This window comes from Pediculus humanus, genomic scaffold, assembly GCF_000006295.1.
Source record: "Pediculus humanus corporis 1103172107574 genomic scaffold, whole genome shotgun sequence".
Classification (NCBI taxonomy): domain Eukaryota; kingdom Metazoa; phylum Arthropoda; class Insecta; order Psocodea; family Pediculidae; genus Pediculus; species Pediculus humanus.
In genome coordinates, this window is record NW_002987189.1 from 282459 (window position 1) to 305928 (window position 23470).

General features: G+C 29.4%; 1 protein-coding gene across 1 annotated transcript in view; it reads right to left on the reverse strand.

The window, feature by feature from the left end:
- Positions 1-1804: 1804 nt before the first annotated feature.
- The window catches only part of Phum_PHUM221080 (uncharacterized protein), a gene marked incomplete at both ends in the record, with an annotated part of 49640 nt that continues 27974 nt past the window's right edge, over positions 1805-23470 (reverse strand). The window contains 6 exons of the mRNA XM_002425750.1: positions 1805-2634; positions 2736-2969; positions 3073-3191; positions 7215-7366; positions 12851-13343; positions 13411-13776. Of these exons, the coding sequence (XP_002425795.1) occupies positions 1805-2634; positions 2736-2969; positions 3073-3191; positions 7215-7366; positions 12851-13343; positions 13411-13776 (2194 nt within the window). The remainder of the gene's footprint in view (positions 2635-2735; positions 2970-3072; positions 3192-7214; positions 7367-12850; positions 13344-13410; positions 13777-23470) is intronic.

Consider the following 23470-nt stretch of genomic DNA (forward strand, 5'->3'; position numbering starts at 1 on the left):
TCTCTCATCGTGGTTGAATCTTCCATACAAAAAAAAATTTCCTTTCATCATCATTTTTTTTTCTCCAGTTTTTTTAAATTAATCAAAGACTTCATCCATCCATCCATCCATCCATCCAGTCCGGTACAAATTTAATTAATTTTTGGAATCCAAAGCAACGTGAAAGTTAAAAAAAAATAATAATGATTTTCGTGACGTATTTTTAGTATCACAAAAACGTTTAAAAAAATTCACATATTTTTTTATTTTATTTTTTTTCCAAAAAAAAAGAAAATAAAAGTAAATAGTAACAATCGTGATAACGTCGGTACAACAACAAACAAACAAACAAACGACAAACGTTTTTTTTATTTATTTTTAAACAAAAGAAAGATTTTTTTTTTCTGACCCATTTCTCTCTCTATTTCCAGCAAGGTCAATGTTCAATAAATTATTTTTATATAATTTCATCACGCATAAGTTAAACATAAGCGCTTATGTGTTACATGCACACGAAAGAAAAAAATCTTTTTTTTTTAAATTTTTATTGTAAGATGAACGAATGTTTCGATCGTTTAATTTATTCATTATAATTCGTCTTATGTTTTGTTTTTTACATTTTTTTTTCTCCGATTAATTTCTAGGTCAGTATATTATTTTCAAACGTGGACAAAACGTACGTATTATAACGAATAGACTAGAAAATTATTATTATTATTATTATTATTATTATCATTATTATCATTACTCGAGTTGGTTTTTTTTTCGATTTCGTATGTGTGTGTGTGAAAAAAAAAAATATATATATTTTAAGAGTCTCATATTTTTTTGTTTCTCACTCTCTTTTATATATATTAAATTTAAGTTTTCATTTTTTTTTTTTGTCTAAAAATTTTCTTTCTCTCTTACCCATCTAAAAGTGTTTTTGATAGAAATATTCTATAATGTAATAACGTTTTTTTTTTATTTTTTTCTTATCAATTTCTTTTTTTTTTTTTTGAAAAGAAAAAAAAATCGAATTTTTAGACTTTTAACATTTGATCCTTAGTTTTCAATATTTTTTTTTTCCTCTACATTTCCCTCTTTTTCTTAAAAAGAGATTAAAAGACTGAATTGCCGTTTAAAAAAAAAAATTTCTTCTGCTTTTCTTTTTTACTCTTTTTATCATTCTTTTTATTTTCGTAAAATAAAATAAAAAAAATAAAAATAAAAATTTTTTTTTATTTTTATTTTCACTTTTACTTTGTTTACTTTTATAATTATTATATTCACAACGTTTCGACTTTATTTTAATTTTAATTTTTTCTTAATTTATTCATACCGAAATTAATTTTAATTTTTTTTCGTCTTAAATATAAAAATTATTAATTAATTAATTGATAATAATAATAATAATTACGGTGAAAATTATTTAAATAATAATAATTATTATTACGACGATGTTTTTTTTTTTTCATTATTAAATTTCTTTGTGATTATAGAGATTAAAAGAAAAATTTAAAGAGAAAGTTGTTTCTTAGCGAAATCTATCGTTAAAAAATTTAACTAAAAAACGATTATAATAAATGAAAAATTTCCGTTAAAAAAAATGTCGTTTTTTTTTTTTTTGGGGGGGGGGGTAATGGAGTCTCCTTTTATTTTATTTGTTTAGAAATGTAGGAAAAGAAAAGAAAAGAAAAGCGATTTTTTTTTGTTTTTATTTATTTTAGGTCCCATTTTCGGATAAAACTAAAATCGAAGACGGATTATTATTATCATCATCATCATATCTACAAATGAATAAAAAATTAAAATAATAATAATAATAAGAGAAAAAAATCAAACGTCACACTCTTAATTCATCCATTTCGTTATTTTTACTACTAGCGAAAACGTTATTTTTTTTTTTTAACGAACTTCCGGGTGTGAGTACTTGTAAGGATTGTACCGTTTCCGGTGATTTTCTAGCATTTGCAGACGACGACGATGATCGCGGTAAAGTACCTAAAGAATATTGAACGGATGATTGAAGGTTCGAACGCGGTAGAGTACCGAAATTTTGAGTATCTCGCACTTTAGGTACACCGCACGGTGTTAGTTTTTGATGTTTCGTATTGGGAGGACCCCCACCGCGTGGAAGGTTGGCATTATTCGAAAGATCAGCATAATCCGGAAGCGGTAATTGATGGTGTATGTGATGATGTATGTGACCGAAATTACCGACGGTATCCGGTTCACCGGATTTACATACTTCGGAATTTAATAAAATATCACCGCAAATGCTGTTGGGTATTCCATTCTCAATGATTGTTTTAGAATTTTGACTTTCACCAACAGCACGATGAGAGGATCCATCGATTCTATGATGATGATGATGATGCCTGTTCATACGATTTTTATCACGCTGATAATAAACTCCGGCAAATATGAGTACGTTAACTATAAGGAGACTGCATCCAATGGCTATTGTAACGCTTAAAGCCGTTGAATATGCAGCGAAACCATCTTCTTGAGATGGTGGTGGCGATGCGGATGCACTTGCGGATGCTGCCACGTTATTTGATATTATTTTTTCTAACGGTTGTAAACCCCGTACAGAAAATAAACTATTTTCCGTATTGTTTATATCGAATTGATGATTTATATTTATAGTTCCGGTAACGGTTCCTTGTTTCCCTGGAAATTGTGTCACAAGACACAAGACACAAACGAGCTGTGAGAAAATAAAAGAGAGAGAGGGGAAGAGGAAGAGAAAGAGAGAAGAAAAATAAACTTACCGGTTACTTCTATCACTGTTCCGACATCTGTTTTTTTCTGCTGTTGCATTCCTCCACGTGATTTACCACCATCGTGTGTGTGTACGAGAACACCGTGGTGGTCACCTTCTTCCGACAGCAAATGATGAGTTCGTGGCACGTCGTCACCACCTGGTCTATGAAGATCCGGTACCAATTTTAACCAAAATGACAATCTGTGCGCTCGAAAGTGATTTTTTACTTTCGGTTTCGTATCTGCTCCACACCCCCCCGGAAAAAAAAATTTTTTTTAAAAACAATTTTACAAAGAGAGTGGATCGATCGATAAACAATATGGCGTCGGATTTAAGAGACTCACCCAAATTTAAATATTTTTTATGTACTCCTTCGTAAGCTATCCATTCGATATTTTTAAAACGATTTCTTTCCTGTCGTATTCCATGACTCAAATCCGTTTCCTGTGGTTCGTTTGGATTCCTGGAAACAATTAAAAAAATTTTTCCATAATTTGACGACATATTGGAAAAAACCTGGAAATGATACGAAGGGGAGGGGAAAATTCCCTTCTTCCTTTCTTTCTTTCCTGGAATTTACGCTTACGAAAAGTAAAATTTTAATATTAATTGCAACGTGGTATTAATAATAATAATATTTTTTCCTTCCTGGAAGGTTGAAGAGAAAACGAGGGGAGGGAAGAAGGAGGGAAAGAGAGGAAAAACACGTGCGTGTGCAAATTAACGCATGAAAAAAAAAATAAAAAAATTTTTTTCGTTTAAAATAACAACAAAAACGAAATTTATTATTATTATCAGTATTATTATTATTATTATCGTTATTAACATGGCGTTTTGAAAAATTATCGTTTTTTTTTTTTTTTTTTTTGGGAAACATTTTCCAGAAAACACGTTTGCGTGACAATTTACCGCGCGAACTTTAACAAAGTATTAAACCCATTAATCGAATTGAAATTTTGTGTTTAAACTTTTTTTTTTTCCTTTCCCCCCTTCCCTCCTTTCTTTCCATTATTATTATTATCATTATTATTATTATTATAGAAAAACTGGAAACTGGAATGGTTGTAAAAAAAAATAAAAAAAAACATTTTTCGTTAATAAAATAAAATAAAATAAAAACTTGCAAGAATAATTTATAATTAATTAAAATTCTATTTAAACTTTTGAAAATTTAATTTTTAATTAAATATTTAAAAAAAAAAAAAATGAGAGAAAGAGAGAGAGCGTGTGTGTGTGCGTGCACGTGGGGATGAGAGAGAGAAAGAGATAGTGAGAGGGAGGGTGAGAGAGTGAGAGGGAGGGAGAAAGATAAATAAAATAAAATAAAAAAAAATTAATTTGCGCCATTTTTATTAATATTGTGTGTGGCGCAAACTACCGGATTAGATTATAACTAATTAAATTAATAACAATAACAACAACAACAACAACCGTAGCTTTCACATATATTTATATATATTATTTGTGATAACGTTTGTCGTTTGTTTAAATTTGTTTTTTTTTTGTTTGTTGTTGTTGCTTCTGCTTTTGCCTTTGCTTCTGCTGTTGTTGTTATTGTCTGTGCGTTTACGTGTGGTTAAAAAAAAAAAAAATTTAATTAAGGTCGATTTCCGAGAGACTACGAGACGTACATTGGTGGTGGTGATAAAGTATGGTACGAAACCACCGTTTTAAATTACGTTTTTTAATTAATAATAACAATAATGATAATAATAATAATAATGATAATAATAAACTTTAAACAAAGAGTTAATTGTTAAAAGTAGTTAAGGCGCAAGAAAAAAATATGGCAAATCGAAATAAATTTTTTGTCCTTCTTTTATACGAATCGATCAAAACCTTTCGTGGAATGTTTCTTTCGTCCCCGCCCCCGCCTTCCCTCCTCCTCCCCTCCTCCGAAAACCCGAAAGGTTGCTATTATTATTATTATTATCATCACATTTTAGAGTCCGATATGATTAACACCTCCCAAATCGTTTTAAGCGTGCGTGCGTGGGTGTGTTCCCGTTCATATCACCCATCAGCTGTTGTACCATCCCATCATTCCTTACTCATTATTATTATCATTATTATCATTATCATTATCATTATCTTTTAAAGAAAGAAAAAAAAACAAGTGAAAATATTTCTAATTACGTCAACAGCTGAGAAATGTAATTATAAAGTTTTGTAATGAAAATAATTTTCATTTTTTTTTTTTTTTGTTTTGTTTGTAACACTTTTCCAGATTTAATTATTATTATTATTATTTAAAATTTTTTTTTTGTTTTTTTTTTTTCTGGAACGAATTTATAAAATTAAATAAAATTATAAAGCTCGTTTGTTTGTTCCCTTCGTTTGTTTGTTTATATGTTTCACGTTACAATCGTATTTTATTTTATTTTTTTCCTTCGTGACCTTTGACATTTTTTTCCTTTTTGGAAGTAAATTTTTTTTTAATTAGAAATGGAAGCGAATCATGTAAAAAAAAAAAATTATAGTGGCGCGATATATACCGAACTCCTGGTGGATATTCCAGAAAGATACGACGAATCGGTAAAAGAAAAGATAAACAAACTGGAAACTGAGACAGAGAAAGAGAGAGAGAGATTTTTAATTGAATCGAATAAAAAAAAGAAAAAACATCTGCCCCCCACTTCCCTCCCCTCCCCTGCCCCTCCCGTCCCGTATGATAGTGTTTGCACAAGAAGGTAAATGGATGCAGCAAAAAAAAAAAAAGGAAAATTCCAGGGTAAGCGACTGGAAAAAAAAAGGACAGTAGCGTATAAAGAAATAAAATAATAATAATAAATATATATAATATTTCTTATGGATAATTTAAAAGTCAAATTCTTTCTTATGTTCTCCAGAGATAAAGAGAGAGAGAGGGAGAAAGAGAGAGAGAGAGAAAAAAAAGGTTTTTGTGGGAGAACGCAAATGAGATTTGAAAATTTTTTTTTTTCTGTTGGAAATGGAAAAACCGTAACAAGTTCTCATAGGAAACAACACGAGCACGCACGCACGCACACAAATAAAAGCAGAAGAAATCATGGAAAAACACGTAATATAAGATCTTTTAAAACATTAATAATAATAATAATAATAATAATGATAATAAAATGACGGGTAATGATGATGTAGAAAATTTATATGAAAAAAAAAAATAAATATGGCGACAGAAATGAGGAAAATTTCTTCACGAGTCACCTTTCGTTATTTTTAACGGGGAGTAATGATGATGATAATGATGATGACGATGATGATGATGATGATGAAAATTTTAAACGTGATTTCAAAAAAAAAAGAAAATTCGTCCTGGAGAAAAAAAAAAAAAAAAAAAATTCCTTTCCAGGTAAATTTGAAATTTTGAAAGGAGGAAAGGGAGGGAAGGGAAATTCGAGGGGAGTAGGGAAAAGGAGGAGAGGTCGGGAGGGGGAGGCGCGCGCGAGTTAGGGACTTTGAAAAGGCTTATAAATTTTATTAAGCCAACCGCAGGGTTGAATTCAACTTTTAATTTCATAATTTTTTGACTTTTTTTTTTTTTTTTTTTTTTCTTCTTCCACCCCCTCTCCCGACTCCCAAACCTCCTCCCCTTCCCCAAATTTTTTTTTTCAAAATGGCGACTTTTTACAAAGTTGAGAAAAGTCGCGGTAACGATTTTCTCTCATTTAACAATTTAATTAATTAAAAATGAATTGACGAAAAAAAAGTAAAGCAATAAAAAAAAAAGGGATAAAATTTTTTTTTTGTAATTTTAAAAATAATGATGATAATAATAATAATAATAATAATAATAATAATTTATACAAAAAAAATTTAATAATGATATTAATTATACTTTGTATAATTAATATATTAATTAATTATACAAAGTATTAATGAATAATATTTAAAAGGAATGGGAGGAAAAAAAATTAAATGAAATGAAATGGGAGAGAGAGAAAGAGATAGAAAGACAGTAAAAGGTATAAACAAAGAGAGAGAGAGAGAGTAAAAGGAATAAACAGAAAGAGAGAGAGAAAGAGACAGAGAAAAACGTAAACAGTGGGAAAGAGAAATAGATAAACAAAGAGAGTAAAACAGATACAGAGAAAGAGAGAGAGAGAAAGAAAATAAAAAAAGTTATACTTAATTATATCTGCCGTTGAAGTTTTGTTTAAATTCATTTCCAGTTTTTTAATTTTTAATTTTATTATTATTATTATTTTTTTAAAAGAAACAATTTTTTTTTTTTTCGTCAAACATAAAAAATAAAAAAAAACTTTTTACAAAGAGAGAAAGAGAGAAAGAGAGAGAGACTAAGAGAAAGAAAGAGAGAGACTGCTAAATAAATATAATATATCTATTAACAACTTTGGCTCTTTTACAAAAAAAAAAAAAATTTTTTTAAAACTTTTTATAAAATATTTATTTTTCCCATCTTATTATTTTATCCAGAGCCACCACCGTAAAATAAAAAAAAAACAGTCAAATAATAATAATAATAATAATAATAATAATAACTTACCCGCTCCTAGCAAAATTACTCCAGTAAATCATTGTTGCTTCCGACAGTAAAATTTCAGATTTCGTATAGTTTTTAACAAAGTGAGAAAATCCACCGACTAGGGGTGCTCCAAATATATATGGTAGTTCTTCACCATGTATGCATCCCTGTCTCTGTTAAACAAAACAAAACAAAAATCCCATCATGGAGGATAAAAAAAACAAAAACAAAAAAAACGTTTAATGTCGCTCAACGAACACCTTTCAATTAATTAAACTTGTAAAATGGCGGTCGCTTCAAGCAATACGATTTATATATTGTTAACATTAAACCTTTTTTTTTACAAATGAAAACGATATAAATCCTTCGGTCGTTCGGTCGGTCAGACTACTACTACTAATTTCAGTGACGTAGTCAGAATTAATTTTTTGCAATCCCAAAAAAAAAATCCTCGTCCTCTTCCCACGGGATGTAAAAAAAAAAAAAACGGATGAACATCGAGCAAACGATTATAAATTTTATTTAAAAAAAAAAAATAAATGATGACGTCAAATGTTGCGTGACGCATAAATTTATTTACATTCGTAAATTAATTATTTACGTCATAAATTATGTTAATTGCCGAATTAATTTTCGTTATGTTCTCCTCTCCACTCCCGAACTCAATCCCATCGCATCTTCCTTACTCCCCCTCCCTCCCTCTCTCCCTCCCGTTTCTTATATAATTTTCCGACGCCGAAAAGAAATAATAATAATAACTTTACGGATTGATAATAAGAAAATAGTCGTGATAATGTCGTCGTCGTCGGGAAAAAAATCATTATTATTAGTATTATTCATTTTTCAAATCCTTCGTAAACCCAATTGATAAAAATAATAATAATGATGATGATAATAATTATAAAACGTATACCGGAAATTCAAATTGATTATATTAAAAAAAAAAAATTTAAATTTGACGGATTATTGATGGATTTGTCCAGTTCGAGTATCAACTTTTTCCATTAGATTAATAATAAAGAAGAGGAGAAGGAGGAGGAGGGGTGAAGGGGATATAAAAGGTGGGGGATAAAAGAGAGGGAGAGGTAAGTGAGGAGGAGGAAAAGAAAAAAATGAAAAGAATGGAGGAAAAATGAAAATTAATAGGAAATGGAGGAGTAATGAGGGGAAATTACAAACGGGGTAGGGGTATGGGAATAAGGAAAAGAATGATGGAAATTTGGAAGGGGTAAAAGTGGGAGAAGGGGAAATGCGAGAAAAAAAGAAGAGCGAGAGGAGGAAAAATGAGGCAAAAAATGAAAGGGGAAAAATCGAGAAGTGTGGATGGTGTTATGAGGGGAACGCAAAACCGTGTGAAATAAAGGGGAAATTTAACGAATGGGAAAAGGTTTGAAGTGAACGAAGGGGAAAAAGGGAGGAGACTAAATTTATAATAATAATAATAATATTAATAATTATTCAAATAAAAATTTTATAATGATTCCATTGAAAATCCTTCTCCCCTTTTTAATTAAATAATAGTAACGAAGAAAGTGAGGAGAAAATAGAGGGGGAGGAGGAAAGAGGGGAGGGAGGGGATGATGGTAGAGTAATAGGTAAGGAAAAATAAAAATTATTAATTAATAATAATTATTTTATTTATGACGACGACGACGGCGACCATGATTAAATTTTCAATTTGATAACTTATCACGGTTTCTCTCTCTCTCTCTCTCTCTCTTTCCTTTTAATTATTATTTACGTAAAAAAAAAAAAAAAATTATTTATAAAACTAAACGATTTCGTTGTCGATTTTCCTATCCGCCGCCATTTTTTTTTTTTTTTAATATATAATTTTAAAAAAAATTAGGAAATAAAAAATTTTATTTAATTTGTTTTCATTAATTAAAATAAATCAAATAATTAACGTAAAATCTTCTCCCCCCCAAAAAAAACATTATTTATTACGGGTAATTAATTATAATAATAATAATAATAAAATTATTCCCTTGAAATTACAATCGGCGGATCGTTATTCCTTTTTTACGTTTGTCGTCGTCGTTAAAGTTTTTATTAATGAAAAAAAAAAAAGGACACAAAATGATTCGCAAAGAAAAAAAGGTTATGAATGTAAATAAATGAAAATTTTTCTTTAAAAAAAATGGTGGGGGAGAAGGAAAAAGGGCTTTAACGAAATCACATATTTTCCTTCCTCCCTCTTCCCCTCTCTCCCTCCCCGAAATTAATTCACGTGTTTTATGTGAATGAACGTATGGTTTTCATCGTTGTTTTTCCACTAACCTTTACTTTCTCTATCTTTCTCTCTCTTTTAATTTTCACTATTTTCTATTTGACGTCATAACCGGTTTTTTTTTTTAGGTTCCACCCCTTGGAAAATTTCCCGTTGAGGAAAAAAAAAAAAAGAAATTTTCCCACCGAAAAGTTAAAAACCATAAATATAAACTAAACTCGGGTCCAATTATTTTTCACATGATAAATTTTTCATTGTTCCGTTGAATAAAATTTTTGTCTGGTTTTTTTTCTCTCTCTCTCTTTTGTTTGTGTCATTGTCGTCGTCGACGTCGACGACGACGACGACGCCATCATCCTTTTTTTTATAACCTTTTCAAAGGAAAATAGGTCGCCGACCGAATTCTCATTAATATACACGTAAATGATGATACTCCACGCGTTTTTACATCCGAAATCTTTTTTTTTCTTTATTATTTCCAGACATAATATTATCCAAAACAGACAGACTGGAGAATATACAATTCTTTACACAAAAAAAAAAACGGAAGTGTAAATAATAATAATAATAACATTGTAAAACGATATTTCCGACGTTGCTCCCTGGGATTTTACTTTTGTTTTTTGTTTTATATATAATATCGATTAATAAATAAATAAATAAATAATTTAATTAAGTGATGAAAAAGTTCAGAAAAGCGTGAAATAAGTGTGGGAGGGAGAAGGGGGAGATGGGGAGGAGGAGAGAGAAAATTAAAAAGGAAATAAAGTATTAAAAAGGTGAGGTTAAAAAACCACAAAAAAGTGAAAAATAAATATTCAAAAATAAAATTTTCTAAAACAATTACACAGGTTGTTCATGTGTGCGTGCATGCGTGTGCGTGTGTGCGTAAAAATAATAATACTAAAGAAAATGGATATAAAAATGTGTGTGAAATGAAATAAATAAATAAATAAATGTGAAAAAGGAAAATTATAAAAGGGGGGAAAAAAACAAAAAAAAAAAAAAAAAGAAAAACGATTTATTTTACGTTTTCAATTGAAAGAGAGAGATAGAGAGAGAGAGAGGAAAATAAACGAGCAAAAGATTTATAAATGACATTTAAGAAAAAGAAAAAAGAAAAAGGAAAAAAAAATTTAATCATTAAAGTAGTAAAGAGACGTGGCAACAGAAGGCGGTTAAAGTTAGCGTAAAAATCTTTTCGTTAAAAAATAAAAATAAAAATTATTCGACGTTTTCTTTTTTTTTTTTTTTCTGTCGAATCCTCTCATCGATTTCTACGTTTAATAAAAAAAAAAAAAAAAAAGTGGAAAAAGAGAAAAATAAAAACGTGGCAGGTAACAAACGTTGCCACATGGGTCTCCGTAAAAAAAAAAAAAAAAAAAAAATTTTTTTAAATTCATTCGACTCCACATTTTTTCTCTTTCCAGCTTCCCCCTCCTCTTCCTCCCCCCGAAAAAGTTTTAATTTTCCTCTTTTGCTTCCTTACCCTCCCCCCAAAAAAATTTTAATTTTAAATAAATCCTCCTCTTCTCCCCCCCGAAAAAAAAAAAAACAACAAAAAAAACCATTACTGAAAAATATTCAACGCGTATTTCCCATCCTCCCCTTTTTCGTCTTCTCACTGTCTTCCATTATTTTTTTTTTTTTCCAAAGCCTCCGCGATTTCATTTCATTTTTTTTTTTCATTTTCGATTTTCATATCCATACGTCTTTTAAAAATTGACGTTAGCGAAATCTATTGGACATCTGTTGAATGAAAAAAAAAAAACGAAAGAAAGAAACGAGTAATCTAGTAAAGTGAAGTTAATTTTTTTTTTTTTAATGTAATTAAATTTTGTTTTTTTTTTTATTTGAAGGGGTTTGAAGGGGAGAAAAGGATGCTGGATAGGAAGGGAGTAAAAAAAGCTGTAAGATCTTTTGAGAGAGAGAGAGAGATAGAAACAGAAATATCGATTTAACTATGTTTTATGCGGTTTAAAAAGTTTACTTAAAAAAAATCGAATAATCGTTATTTTTTTTTAAACTTTTATTTAAATTTTAATGATCGTTTCCGGTTCCCCTCACGTGTCAATAGAAAAATCTTATTATTATTATTATTTTTTTTCCCCTGCTAAAGAATCGCGTTTATATTTTATTTAGAATTATTTACAAAATGGCGACAAAAAAATGGTAGTGATGGCGGTACGTTTTTCGCTTCTGACACGTCAATTAAATTTTTTATTTTATTTTAAATGAATAAATTATCATTAAATATTAATAATTATCTAGAAAATATTTAAAAACGTGTAAGAAGAAGACGACAAAAAATCGAAATTTCAGAATAACAAAAGAAAAAAAAAAACGACGAGTAATTTTTCTTTTTACACGATTTAAAAAATCACCCTCGAAAAAAAAATAGAAAACCGGAAAAAGAGAAAATAAAATAAAATGCCGAACGAAAAAATGAGAAAGAAAAAACCAGAAATTGCACAACAGGAAAATTTTAAAAGAAAATAAAAAAAAAAAGAGAGAAAAACTTTTCGGTTTAAAGCAAAAAAAAAAAAAAGAAAAATTCTCTTGAGAAACAAAAACATTAAAATTTACGAAGTTAATAAAAAAAAAAAAAAAATAAGAAGAAAAAGAAAAAAGAAAGAAATAGAAAGAAAAAGAAGACAAAACGAGAGAATATTGAACACATTCAAAAATCAAAAAAAAAAGAAAATGGAAACGGAAACGGAATACAACAGCAACAACAACAACAACAACGACGACGACGACAAAAAAAAAAGAGAGAGAAAAAAGAAAAAGACATCGAAAATATAACAAAGTAAAAAAACATAAAAGGGAAAGCAGTAGACAATTTCGACATGTTTATTTAATGAAATTCAGTGTTGCCAAATCAAATTTACGAAGAAAAAAAAAAAAGAAAAAAACGTTTCGTGAAAATTGCGAGGGTAGGAAAAAAAAAGAAAAAAAATGGCGGGAAAATAATTTTCTTTTGGGTTGTTATTTCTTTCATTCATTCATTCATTCCCTCATTCATTCATTCATTCATTCATTTTTTAAAAAAATTGTTAAAACAATTCTAGGAAACAAATTCATCAATCGATTCCTGTCTGTCACGCTTATCCATTTTGTCAGTTTTTCTAAAAATTTCTTTCGAATTTATAACCCGTGACGTTGTCATCATCATCATCATCATCATCGTTCGGAACGTTTTGTTTCCCTCCAAATTTTAAATTATTTAAAACTATCGCGCGCCTACGTAAAAAAAAATTAAATTTTTAAAAAAATAAATTATGCAAATTGTCGTGTCATTTGTCACTACTACTAAAAAAAAAAATTTAATTTATTAATCGTTCGATTTCCGGTTTATTTCCCCCCAACCCCCCTTTCTAGAAAATTCTGTTTTTTCAAAATGGAGAAAAAAAAAATTAATTTTTACCTGTGGAAAATCTCCAAATTTCGTTTGATAGTCGAAAACGTAAAAGAAATTATTACGTTTCATCGCAGAATGTATGTCGGCCATGTGTACGACTGGTGCCACGTACATGGCATCGCTCAGTGCCTCCAACGTTTCATCTCTTATGTTAATCGGATGCTGTACGGGCCTTTCCCAATCCGTATATTCGTTAACGATCGTCGCTAATATTTCGCTCAAGTGATACCTGTAATTTTCTCTCACGAATGTTTTTAGTATTTTTCCTCTCCTGTCGCCCTCTATACCGTACTGTACGTCTTCTGCATTAAATGCAAAATAACTTTCTGCTCTCACGACTCCTAAAAGTAAATCGTAACGTTCCAAACGTGAAATGACGTTTTTCTGTAGGAGTACGTTATTAGGTACGCTAACGCTACCCATCACGTTATCACCATCCATTTGATTTGATTTTGTAGGATTTGAAAAAATTTCGTTGTAACCGGAAATTTCACCGTACCTGAAAACAAAAAAAAAATCCTGTCGTTGTTGTCGCTGACGCAATAATAATAATTTTTAATACGAACCTAGAATTTAAATTTGATTCTTCCGGTGATTCTACACCGTCTATAACAACACCATCGACGCTGGGACCAAAAACAGGAGCGAATTCAGGTGACTCGAAAGGCGTTGATAAAAGTACTTGAAGTGGTCGATCCCTGAGGCATTTTAACAAATGGGAATGGGGTAGATCCGGTGAACAATTTGCATGTTTTGCTACTTCCCGTGCATAACGAACCGGATTTTGTACTAATGCCCACGGGGCTAAAGCACTACCAGACATTAATATGGCTCGATGAAATAGCATACCTGAAATCGTCAAAAAAAAAAAGGCGTTTAAGTAAATTAAAAATAAACCTCCTCCATCACAATCACCACCGCCTACTCTAGCACTTTCTCCTTCCACGATTTTGTGTATCCGTCGGATAAAAAATTTATCCGTAAAAAAAAGAAAAGAAAAAACATCAACCTCGTTCGTTCGTTCGTTCATTCGTTTCGTAAGAAGATTAAACTCGAAGTAGAATTCACGTCAAAAAAAAATAACAAGAAGAGACAACACAAGTCGTGTCAGAAGAATTGAAGGAAAGGATTAAAAGTGGAAAATATCATTACCATCATCATCATCAAAATTCAGGTGGATGAAATTTTTTCCCCCTCCCCTTCCTTCTTTTCCCTTCTTTTTTTTAAATGCGAAATGACGTTTTTAAGAAACCGGAAGCGGAAATAGATAAAGACAAAAAATTGTGTAATAAGAATAAAAAGAAAAAAAAATCAAATTTAATATAAACAAAATGAAAACGTTGAAAATAATTTTTTTTTTTTTTTTTTTTTTACGCATTTTCCGTCTAAGTGAAACTTTTTCCATTTCTTTTCCTCCATTTTTTCCTTTTTTATTAAGCAAAACCAAAATTAGAGTAAAAAAAAAAAAAATTTAATTTAAAAAAAAAAAAACGGAATTAATAATTCTTCTGCTTGAGTTGAAATCTTGATTTATTATTTTAAGTTGAAAAGACTTTAAGGAAAAAAAAAAAAAAAAGATAACTAGTAGCAATACGAGAATCTTTTTTTTTTCTCAAAAAAGGAAAGAAAAGAAAAAAAAATCAAAAAGTGGAAACAGAAAAAGAAAGAGAGAGAGAGATTAAGGGGGGTAGAGAGAAAAAATTGATGATGAAAAAGGGGAGTAATAAAAATGAGGGAAAAAAAAATATATATATAAACGAAAAGGAGAAAAGCGACGAAAAATGAGAGAAAAAGAGAGAGATAGAGAGAGGGGGTGAGGGGGGGGGGGAAACGAAAAGAAAGAAAGAAAGAAAAAAAACCGGTTGGATATTAGCCAGTCTCTAATTTAATGCCACGACAAGCTGGAGTTTTATCAGTAAATTGATTTATTAATGTGTTGAGAAAAAAAAATAAAAAAATTATTTCGGAAAATACATAATTTTTTTATCATCATTATTATTATTATTATTATCATTATTATTATCATCGTAATACAGGAGGAAAATTTTTTTCCAGGTACTCTAAGAGGATAAAATTAAAAAAAAAAAAAAAAATAAACCGTTACAAGTCTCGTAGATAATTTTTTTCCTTTTTCTTGACAAATTTTCTTGAAACTCTAAAAGTTTTTTTTTTTTTTTGTTACGTTGGCAAAACTGTATTTTTATTAAACGATCCTATTCATTTCCTCCTTAATAATCTCACTACCGTTAAAGAAAAAAAATCGACCGGAAAACATTTTTTCAAAAAAAAAAAAAAAAATATCGAAAAACCGTAAATTAAATGATCAATTGTTGTTTTTCCGATTACGATTGTGCCCCCCTCCGAACGCCGACGATATGAAAATCAATTTTTTATTTATTTATTCGACGGTTTTTGATTTTTATCAACGGATTAATTTATTATAATCGTTTTTCAACACCTCAAAACATAACCGGAAGTAATCCGAAAAAAAAAATTTTTTTCCCTTACACGACAAGTTGCATAAACATAAAATTTAAAGGCGTTTTTTTTTAAAAAATTTGACGAGTTTCATAATTAAAAATTTTTAAGGCGTAAAAAAAACACAAAATCGATCGGAATTGAGATTTGTTTTTGTTTTTTTTTCTCCAGGATTTGCTGGAGCGTAACAACAAAAAAAACAAATCGGCGTGGGAAACGTTAAAGGGTTAAAAAAAAAAAGGGAAAATCGTTTCCAACGAAACCAACTGATCTGTTGTGTATAATTTAAGTTTATGCGAATTTCAAAAAAAAATGAAATGAAAAGTTTTTTTTTATTTTTTATTTTTTTTTATGTTATATTTATTTAAATATTTTTATTATTCAAGGGTGAAAAGTCATTTTTAGGTATTGTAAATAAAAAGGACAGACAAACAAAAAAAAAGCCATAAAGTTATTGTTCCCCAAAGCTCTTTCCTTTCTTTTCTAAACTTTTTTTTTACCGGTTAATGTTTTAAAATAAAAAAATTTTTTTTTTTTAAAAACTTCCCTTTCTTCCTTATTCCTCCTCCCTCTCCCTCCCCGCCTCGTATCATTTTTTCACCCGTAAATAGAAAAACCAGGAAGAATATTAAACCCCATACGAGTTTCCCACACGCGAAAAAAAAAACCGCAAAAACCTACAAGCGAAAATAATTGAACAAAAAATTTATTGATGTGCCATAGTTACAAAAAAAAAGTGCGAAAAAAAAGAGGAAGTTAAAAGAGAGAGAGAGAAAATATTATATTATATTATTATCATTCGGTTAAAAAAAAAAGTACCGGAAAAAGGAAAAACCATGCATGGTTTTCCGGTTGTTTTCTATATATAAGTTGTTTTAGGTATTGCATGGGAAAACCTAAACGGAAATCTAAACGTATAAATTTTTTTTTTTGTGAAATAAAAAACGAGAGAGAGAAAAAAAAAATTTTTTCAGGAGCGTACCTAGGAATGAGAGGAAAAGAGAGAGAGAATGAGTTAATGTCAATGAAAAAAAAAACATTTTAATCATTTTTCTAAAGCAATGTTCTCATCATGGCTTTTATATAGAAACAAAACAAAAGCAATTTTGTTTTTTTTATCCCCTCCCCACCTCCTCCTCTCCCCTCTCTCTTTTCATCCCGTTAGGCACACCCTCTCTCTCTCTCTCTCTCTCTCTTTCTCTCCATTTTTTTTTTGAATTCACGTTTCCGCGTCATTATTATACGTTATCCTTAACATTATTTCAATTTTAAACAATTTAAAAATTTTCATGTAAAGGTTTATTTCAATCTCTCTCTCTCTCTCTCCCCCTCCCCTCCTCTCTCTCTTTTTTTTACCTTTTCGCATTTACCAATATCATACACGTTTTTTTTTTTTTTTTTACTCAAATATTTTTTCATTAACATTTCATTTATATATTATCATCGTTTTTCATTTTGTCATTTTCAAAAAAAAAAAAAAAAATTTCCCGCCATTTTTTTTTTTTTTCCCACTTTTCAAACGTCATCATCTCATCTTCATCGTTAACATTATTTTCCATTAAATTTACATAATTTTATATTAAAAAAAAAAAAATTCAAAAAATAACCGCGCGTTTTTTTTTATTTCCTCTATGGAATTTTTTTTTTAAAAAAAAAAACTTATTAATAAAATTCACACGTATGAAGATTAAAATAAAAAAAAAAGCGCGTTCAGAAATTTTCACAGAATAAATAAATAAAAAATCACCGCCGCCTCGCTATGCAAATTTATATTTACGCGCGCATTTTGATTCAAATCTATAAATAAATCGCCGATAGATTTCTCTGCTAGTCAATTAATTATTTATATGTTACGTCATCACGAATAATATTTATTATTTATTTATTTTTTTGAAAACGTTTCGATGATAATTTTTTAATAAATAAATTTTACTTAATAATAATAATAATGACGTTTTTATTTCCGTTCGTCGTCATTAAACGGTGAGGAGAGAGAGGGAATCGAAACCGGAAAAAATTATTTTACGAGTAGAATTTATATAGAATACCTTCCTGATCTGATCATCATCATCATCATCATCATCCTGATTTATGAAATTCGTTTCGACATTAAAAAAATTTTTTCATATGTATTTTTATAATAAATTAATAATAATAGTAATAATAATGATAATAACAATGATTAAATCGGATTTAAATTTAACTTGAAATGAAATTAAAACGGAAATTTGTAGTGGGGAAAGAGGGAAAAAGGAAGGAGGGAGGGAAATTTATAGAAAATGGTAGAAAAGTCAAAAAGAAATAAAAAAAAAAAATTTAAATATATAAGATTACGTAAGAAAAAAAGAAGAAGAAAAAAGAGAGAGAGAGAGAATAATGAAAGAATATTTGCATAAAAGAAAAATAACCTTTTTTTTCATAGAGTAGTAAAAACAATGTTCTAGTCCTTGATTTATTATTATTATTATTATAAAAAAAAGAGGGGAAGGGAAATTTTTTCTTTTTCCGTTATCTAAATCGTACGGGATTATTTAAATAGATTAATGAAAAATTTAAAGGGATTCGAAAAAAAAACCGGAAGTAAGGAAAGAAGGAAGAAAAGTAGTCGGAAAAGTTTTGATGATGGCGACGATGTCTAAGACGACAGGAAAAAGATTAAAAGAAAATATAAAATGATTGATAAGAGAGGATGATGAACCTGATTGTATCCAGTACAGACTGGAAAACAAAAAAAAACGATAAAAACGAAAAAGTTTTTGATGATAAAAAAAAAGGTGAAAATTTATTTAAAAAAAAATAAAGTAAAAATTGAAGAGAGAGAAAGAGAGAGTGGGGGAAAAAAAAAGATGGTGGACACACAACTCTTATAAAAACACTTTTGAATTGTAAATTTAAAAAAAAAAAAAGTATATATATAATAATAATAAAATAAAAGAAAAGTTTGATTGAAAAACTTTGAAAAAAAATTACGGAACGAACGAAGGGGAGGGGCAGGGGGAAGGAAGGGGAGAAGAAACGACCCGGAGAAAATGAAAAAAGGGGAATAAAGAATGAAAATGAGGGAATGAAAAAAAAAAAGAAAATCCAGGTTAAATAGTTGTTAGAAATAAAAACTTTATTCTAACTCAATTACTTTGTATAACGGTTGTATCGTGAGGAAGGGAAAAAATTTCCCTCATCTTTTAGCGCCATCTATGTACTTTTTTCCCTCCCTCCCTCTCTTTTCGATTTCCCTGCTTTTAAAAAAATTGTAATTTTTTTTTTTTAAGAAAGGAAAAATAATCGAGTGATGACGTCGTTAAACGTCTTTCAATCGCGAAATCATCAAAATCAAACGTTTACGACGCAGAAAAAGAAGATAAAAAGAGAGAGAGAGAAAGAAGGGGAGAGAGAGAAGGAGAATTTATGTAGAAAAAAAAAAGAAAATTTTTTTTTTTTTTTTGACTCCAGTAAAAATCATTCATGCAAATTTTATGGAATTTTCATGATTAAACAATTTTTTTTTTTTTTACTTTTTAAAACGTCATCGATCGTTATTATTATTATTATTTTTTTTTCAATCCTCTCTATCTATCTCTTTTATTCTTTTCCTTCTTTTTTTTTTTTTTTGTTTTTTTTTACTCTCTTAACCTTTTTTTCTCTCTCTCTTTTTGCTCTTATTCTACTCATATTTTTTTCATTCTTTCGTTTCCTTATTAAGATTTCTTTCTCTCTCTTTCACCCACTCATTTCTTTTTTAGTTTCTCTTCTCTCTCTATCTTTCTTTCTCTTCCTATATCTTTTCCTTACTGTTTTCTTTTTTTGTTTCTCCACTCTTTAAACCTTTTTTTCTTTTCTCTTCCTCTTTCTTTCCTTCTCTGCTCTTTTTCTATTCTTTTTTTTTATTCTTCGTTTCCTTATTAGGATTATTTCCTCTCTTTCTTTGACCCTTATTCCTTCTCTCCCTCTTTCTCTCTTTCACTCTCTCACTCTTTCCTTTTCTCGTTTTTATACTCTCTTAACTTCTCTTTCTTTCTTTCTCTCATTCTTTTTTTTTTTTTTGTTTCTCTACTCTCTCAACCCTTCTTCGTTTTCTCTCTTTTCTCCTTTTTGTTCTTTTTTTTCTCTACCTTCTCAATCTTTCTCACTCATTCTTTCTCTTTGCTTTTTTTCTATTCCAAATTTTTCTAATTCTAAGGTTTCCTTATTAAGATTTTACTCTCTCTCTCTCTCAATGTTTTTTTTTGTTTCTCTACTCTTTCAACCTTTCTTTCTTCTCTCTCTGTTTTTGCTCTTTTTCTATTCCTATTTTTCTCATTTTTTCGATTCCTTAGTAAGATTTTTCTTTCTTTGTCTTTCTTCCTCTCTCACACTCTCTTTCTCTTTGTCTCTCTCACTTGTTTCTTTTTTAGTTTCTTTTCTCTCTCAACATTTCTTTCTCCTAGATCTCTCTCTCTCTCCCTCTTTGCTCTTTTACTATTTCATTCTTCGTTTCCCTATTAAAATTTCTCTCTCTCTCTTTCTCTCTTTATCTCTCCACACACACATTCTATTTCAAACCTTATTCATTTTCTCTTTTATCTTTTAAATTTCAATTTTTGTTTTTATATTATTTTATTATATAAATAAAATTTTTAAAGTGAAATTCCGTCGGTTAATTTTCCGCGAAAAAATTTTTTTGTAAAAGACAAAAGTCAACCAATTTCAAATTTCAAAAACAAGAGAGAGAGAGAAAGCGAGAGAGAGAAAGAATATTTAACTTTATTTAAGTAAATTGTTTTGTTTTTCTTGAGAAAAAAAAAAAGGAAAAGGGAATAAGGGAAAATTTAGTCGAAGTCGAGAGGTGAGTGAATACACAACAAGTAAAAAAGAAATTTCAACAACAACAACAACAATCGAAAAAATATTTGTAACAACAACAACAACAAACAAACAAACAAACAAACTTAAATGAAATAAAAATATAATTATAAAAGAGTAAAACGGTCTCTTAGGATTACATAGAATTAAAAGTTTATTATTATATAGATCGATGTATTTGTATTTCTATCTAGTTCCACGATAAAAATCAATTGATAATTGGCGCGGAAAAATAAAGTTTTTTTTTTTTTTTCGGTGATTTTTTTGCCAAATTCAATTTGCACTTAAATGATTTTGCCAATCGGGAAAACCCAGAGTTAAGTCACCGGAATTTTACTCCCCTTTTCTCCTCCCTTCCTTCCCCCCACCTTTTCCCCAACCATTCAAACCATGTTTGTTTGGTTTCCAATTGTTTGTTCCACCTTTTTTTCCCGATTCTATTGTTTAATTTTTTTTTTTTTTTTTTTTTTTGCTTTTTGAAAGAAATGTTTAGAGAGAGAGAGAGAGAGAGAGAGAGAGAGAGAAAAAGAGAGAGAGAGCGAAATGAAAAAGGAAAATTTTTTTCAAAGGAAAAAGTACTGGAAGGAAGTAATTCTATTATGAAAGTTATTTCGTTTGGGTTTTTTTTTTTTTATGTTTCCGGAATCCTTCTTGTTTTTTTTTTTTTTTATACCCGAAATAAAATAAAGAAGGATCTTTGTTCTCTTACCCGACAAACAACAGAAGAGAAAAGGAAAAAAAGGAAAGGAAAAAAGAAAAAAAAAAGGAAAAAAAGGATGAATCGATTTTGAAAGGAACGACGAAAAAAATCACTGATTTGAAAAAACGTTTCCAATTTTTAGCTGACCCGTTAAAATTTAAAACTTTTTAGGGTAATCGCTTGAGTTTGAGATAATTGACGCGCATTCACGCAGTCACGCACGCACGCACAAATTTTACGGCATGGCCGTCTGACAATTTCCGGTTAAAAAAAAGGAAAAATTTTTAACGTCGAAAAATAAGAAAGAAAGAAAATATTTTTTTTTTACTCTCGTGTATAATAATATCTTTTCTACGAAAATGATTACATGGCAACTCTAAAACCACGTTCGTAATTAAAATAAAAAAAAATCGTGGCAGAAGAATTTCCCTTCCTTCCCCTCCCTCTACTCCATATTTTTTTCCTTTAAATATTAAAAGAAAATTAATAACTACGGCGTTTGGTAAAATTTTTTTTTTTTTTAAAAACGACACACGAGTTCGAGGGAGCAAACAAACAAACAAACAAACAAATAAATAAAATTTTCACGTTTTGTAAAAAAAACATAAAATAATTTAACTATTTACCGGATGATAAATAAAATTTTTGTGTGATTGTTAAAAAAAAATTAACGCCACGATGAAAGTTCAAAAAGGGAATTTTCCCGTGTTTGTACATACGTGTGCAAACAAACAATGGTTGTCGTACAAAAAAAAATTAAATATTAATAATAATTTTATATGGATTTATATGCGTGTGCGTATTAAAACTATTTGAATTTTTTTTTTTTAATTAATGTTTTGTTTGAGGGGAGGAACGGAAGGGAGAGGGAACAATTTAATATTAATTAAATTCCTCGTATTAAAATGGCGGAAACATCCCTTCGGGAGGGAAGGGGGTGTGAGTGTGTTTCGTTTAATATTACAAATACTTTCTCCCGCGTTTTCTATTTCACGTTCAAAAATTCATTCGAATTAATTACATTTGTCGTTTATTTTACATTTTACATTGCCTATTTCATTACCCCTCATTTTCCCCTTCCCTCCCCTCCTCATTTTCATTTTCATTCGATTCCTCCATCCATGAGATTATTTTTCCCCTCCTTCGTTTTGATTTTAAATTTTTATTAAATCAATCATTCTCCTCCTCCTTCTCCTTCCTCATATATCATATTTTCCCCCTCTTTCAAATTCATTTTTATTTTTCCCCCATCCATTACCTTTCCCCTTTTTTTTAATCCAACAGTTCTTTTTCTCCTCCTTCTTCTCCTTCCTCACGTATCATATTTTCCCCATCCTTTCCTATTCCCCTTCTTTATCCATCAATTTTTTTTCCCTTCTTTTACTCTTTTTCCCCATTCAGTCTCCTTCATCTTCCCTTTCTTCATATCTCATATTTTCCCCCTTGTATTTTTAATTCATTAGTTTTTTCCCCTCCTTTTAAATTTCCCATTCTTTATTCCCCTCCTGGCATTCTCTTCTTCCTCCTCTTTTTTCTATCGCCTCTTTTATCCATGAGTTCTTTTTTCCCCTCCTCATCGCATTACCCTCCACCTTTTCCTGCCTCATATCTAATCTCTTTCCCCTATTCAATTCCCTCTGCCTCTTCTATCCATCAATTCATTTTCTCCTCCTCCTATTCTTTTTCCTCATCCATTTTCCTTCACCTTCTTTTTCATAATATCTTACCTTTTCCCCCCTTCTTTTTAATCCATCAGTTTTTTTCCTTTCCTTCCATTCTTTTTTCCCCTCCTCGTATTTTTCTCCTTCCTCTCCTTCCTCAAACCTCATATTTTCCCCCATTCTTTCCTATTCCCTTTGTTATTCATCAATTCTTAATCCCCTTTTCCTCGCCTTCTCCACCTTTTCCTGCTTCATGACTAATCTTCTTTTCTTCTCCGATTCCCTCCGCCTATTCCATCCATCAGTTCATTTTCCCCCTATTTCGTCTTAGTTTTTTTTTCTCCCAACTCCTTTACATCCTCCCCTTCCCTCTCTTCCCTTTCCTCTTTCTTTATTTTTCCTCATTCTTACTTTACAACCCCCGTTCCATTTCTCATCTTTTTTCCTACTTCTAAATAAGAAAAAAGGAAAAGGATTAATAATTACAAATTGAAAAATAAAAAAAAAAATTAATGAAGAAAATAAAATTAAACAAAAAAAAGTAAATAAATAAATAATTAAAAAAAAAAATTTTTTTCTCTTTCTTCTTCCACGTTTTTTTTTTCTTTTGCGCGTCGGGTAACGAAAGGAAAAGAAAAGTAAATAATAATTTTTTTTTATTTTTATTTAAAATAAACTCTCGTTCGTACTCTTAACGTTTTATTACTTTTTCGCACTCGCGTTTGCACCCGCACGCACACACACTCATTATCATCATCCACACCTTTTTTTTTTACCTTTGTCAAACCTTTTCTAACCTTTCGAGAAAATAAAAATAAAAAAAATCGAGTGAGAAAAAACGGGATTTTTTTTTAATATAAAAATTATAGCGTCGGTGTAAATGATAGGTAAATAAAATAAATACGAATAAAATATTCAAAGGAAAAAAGGAAAATTTTTTTTTAAACG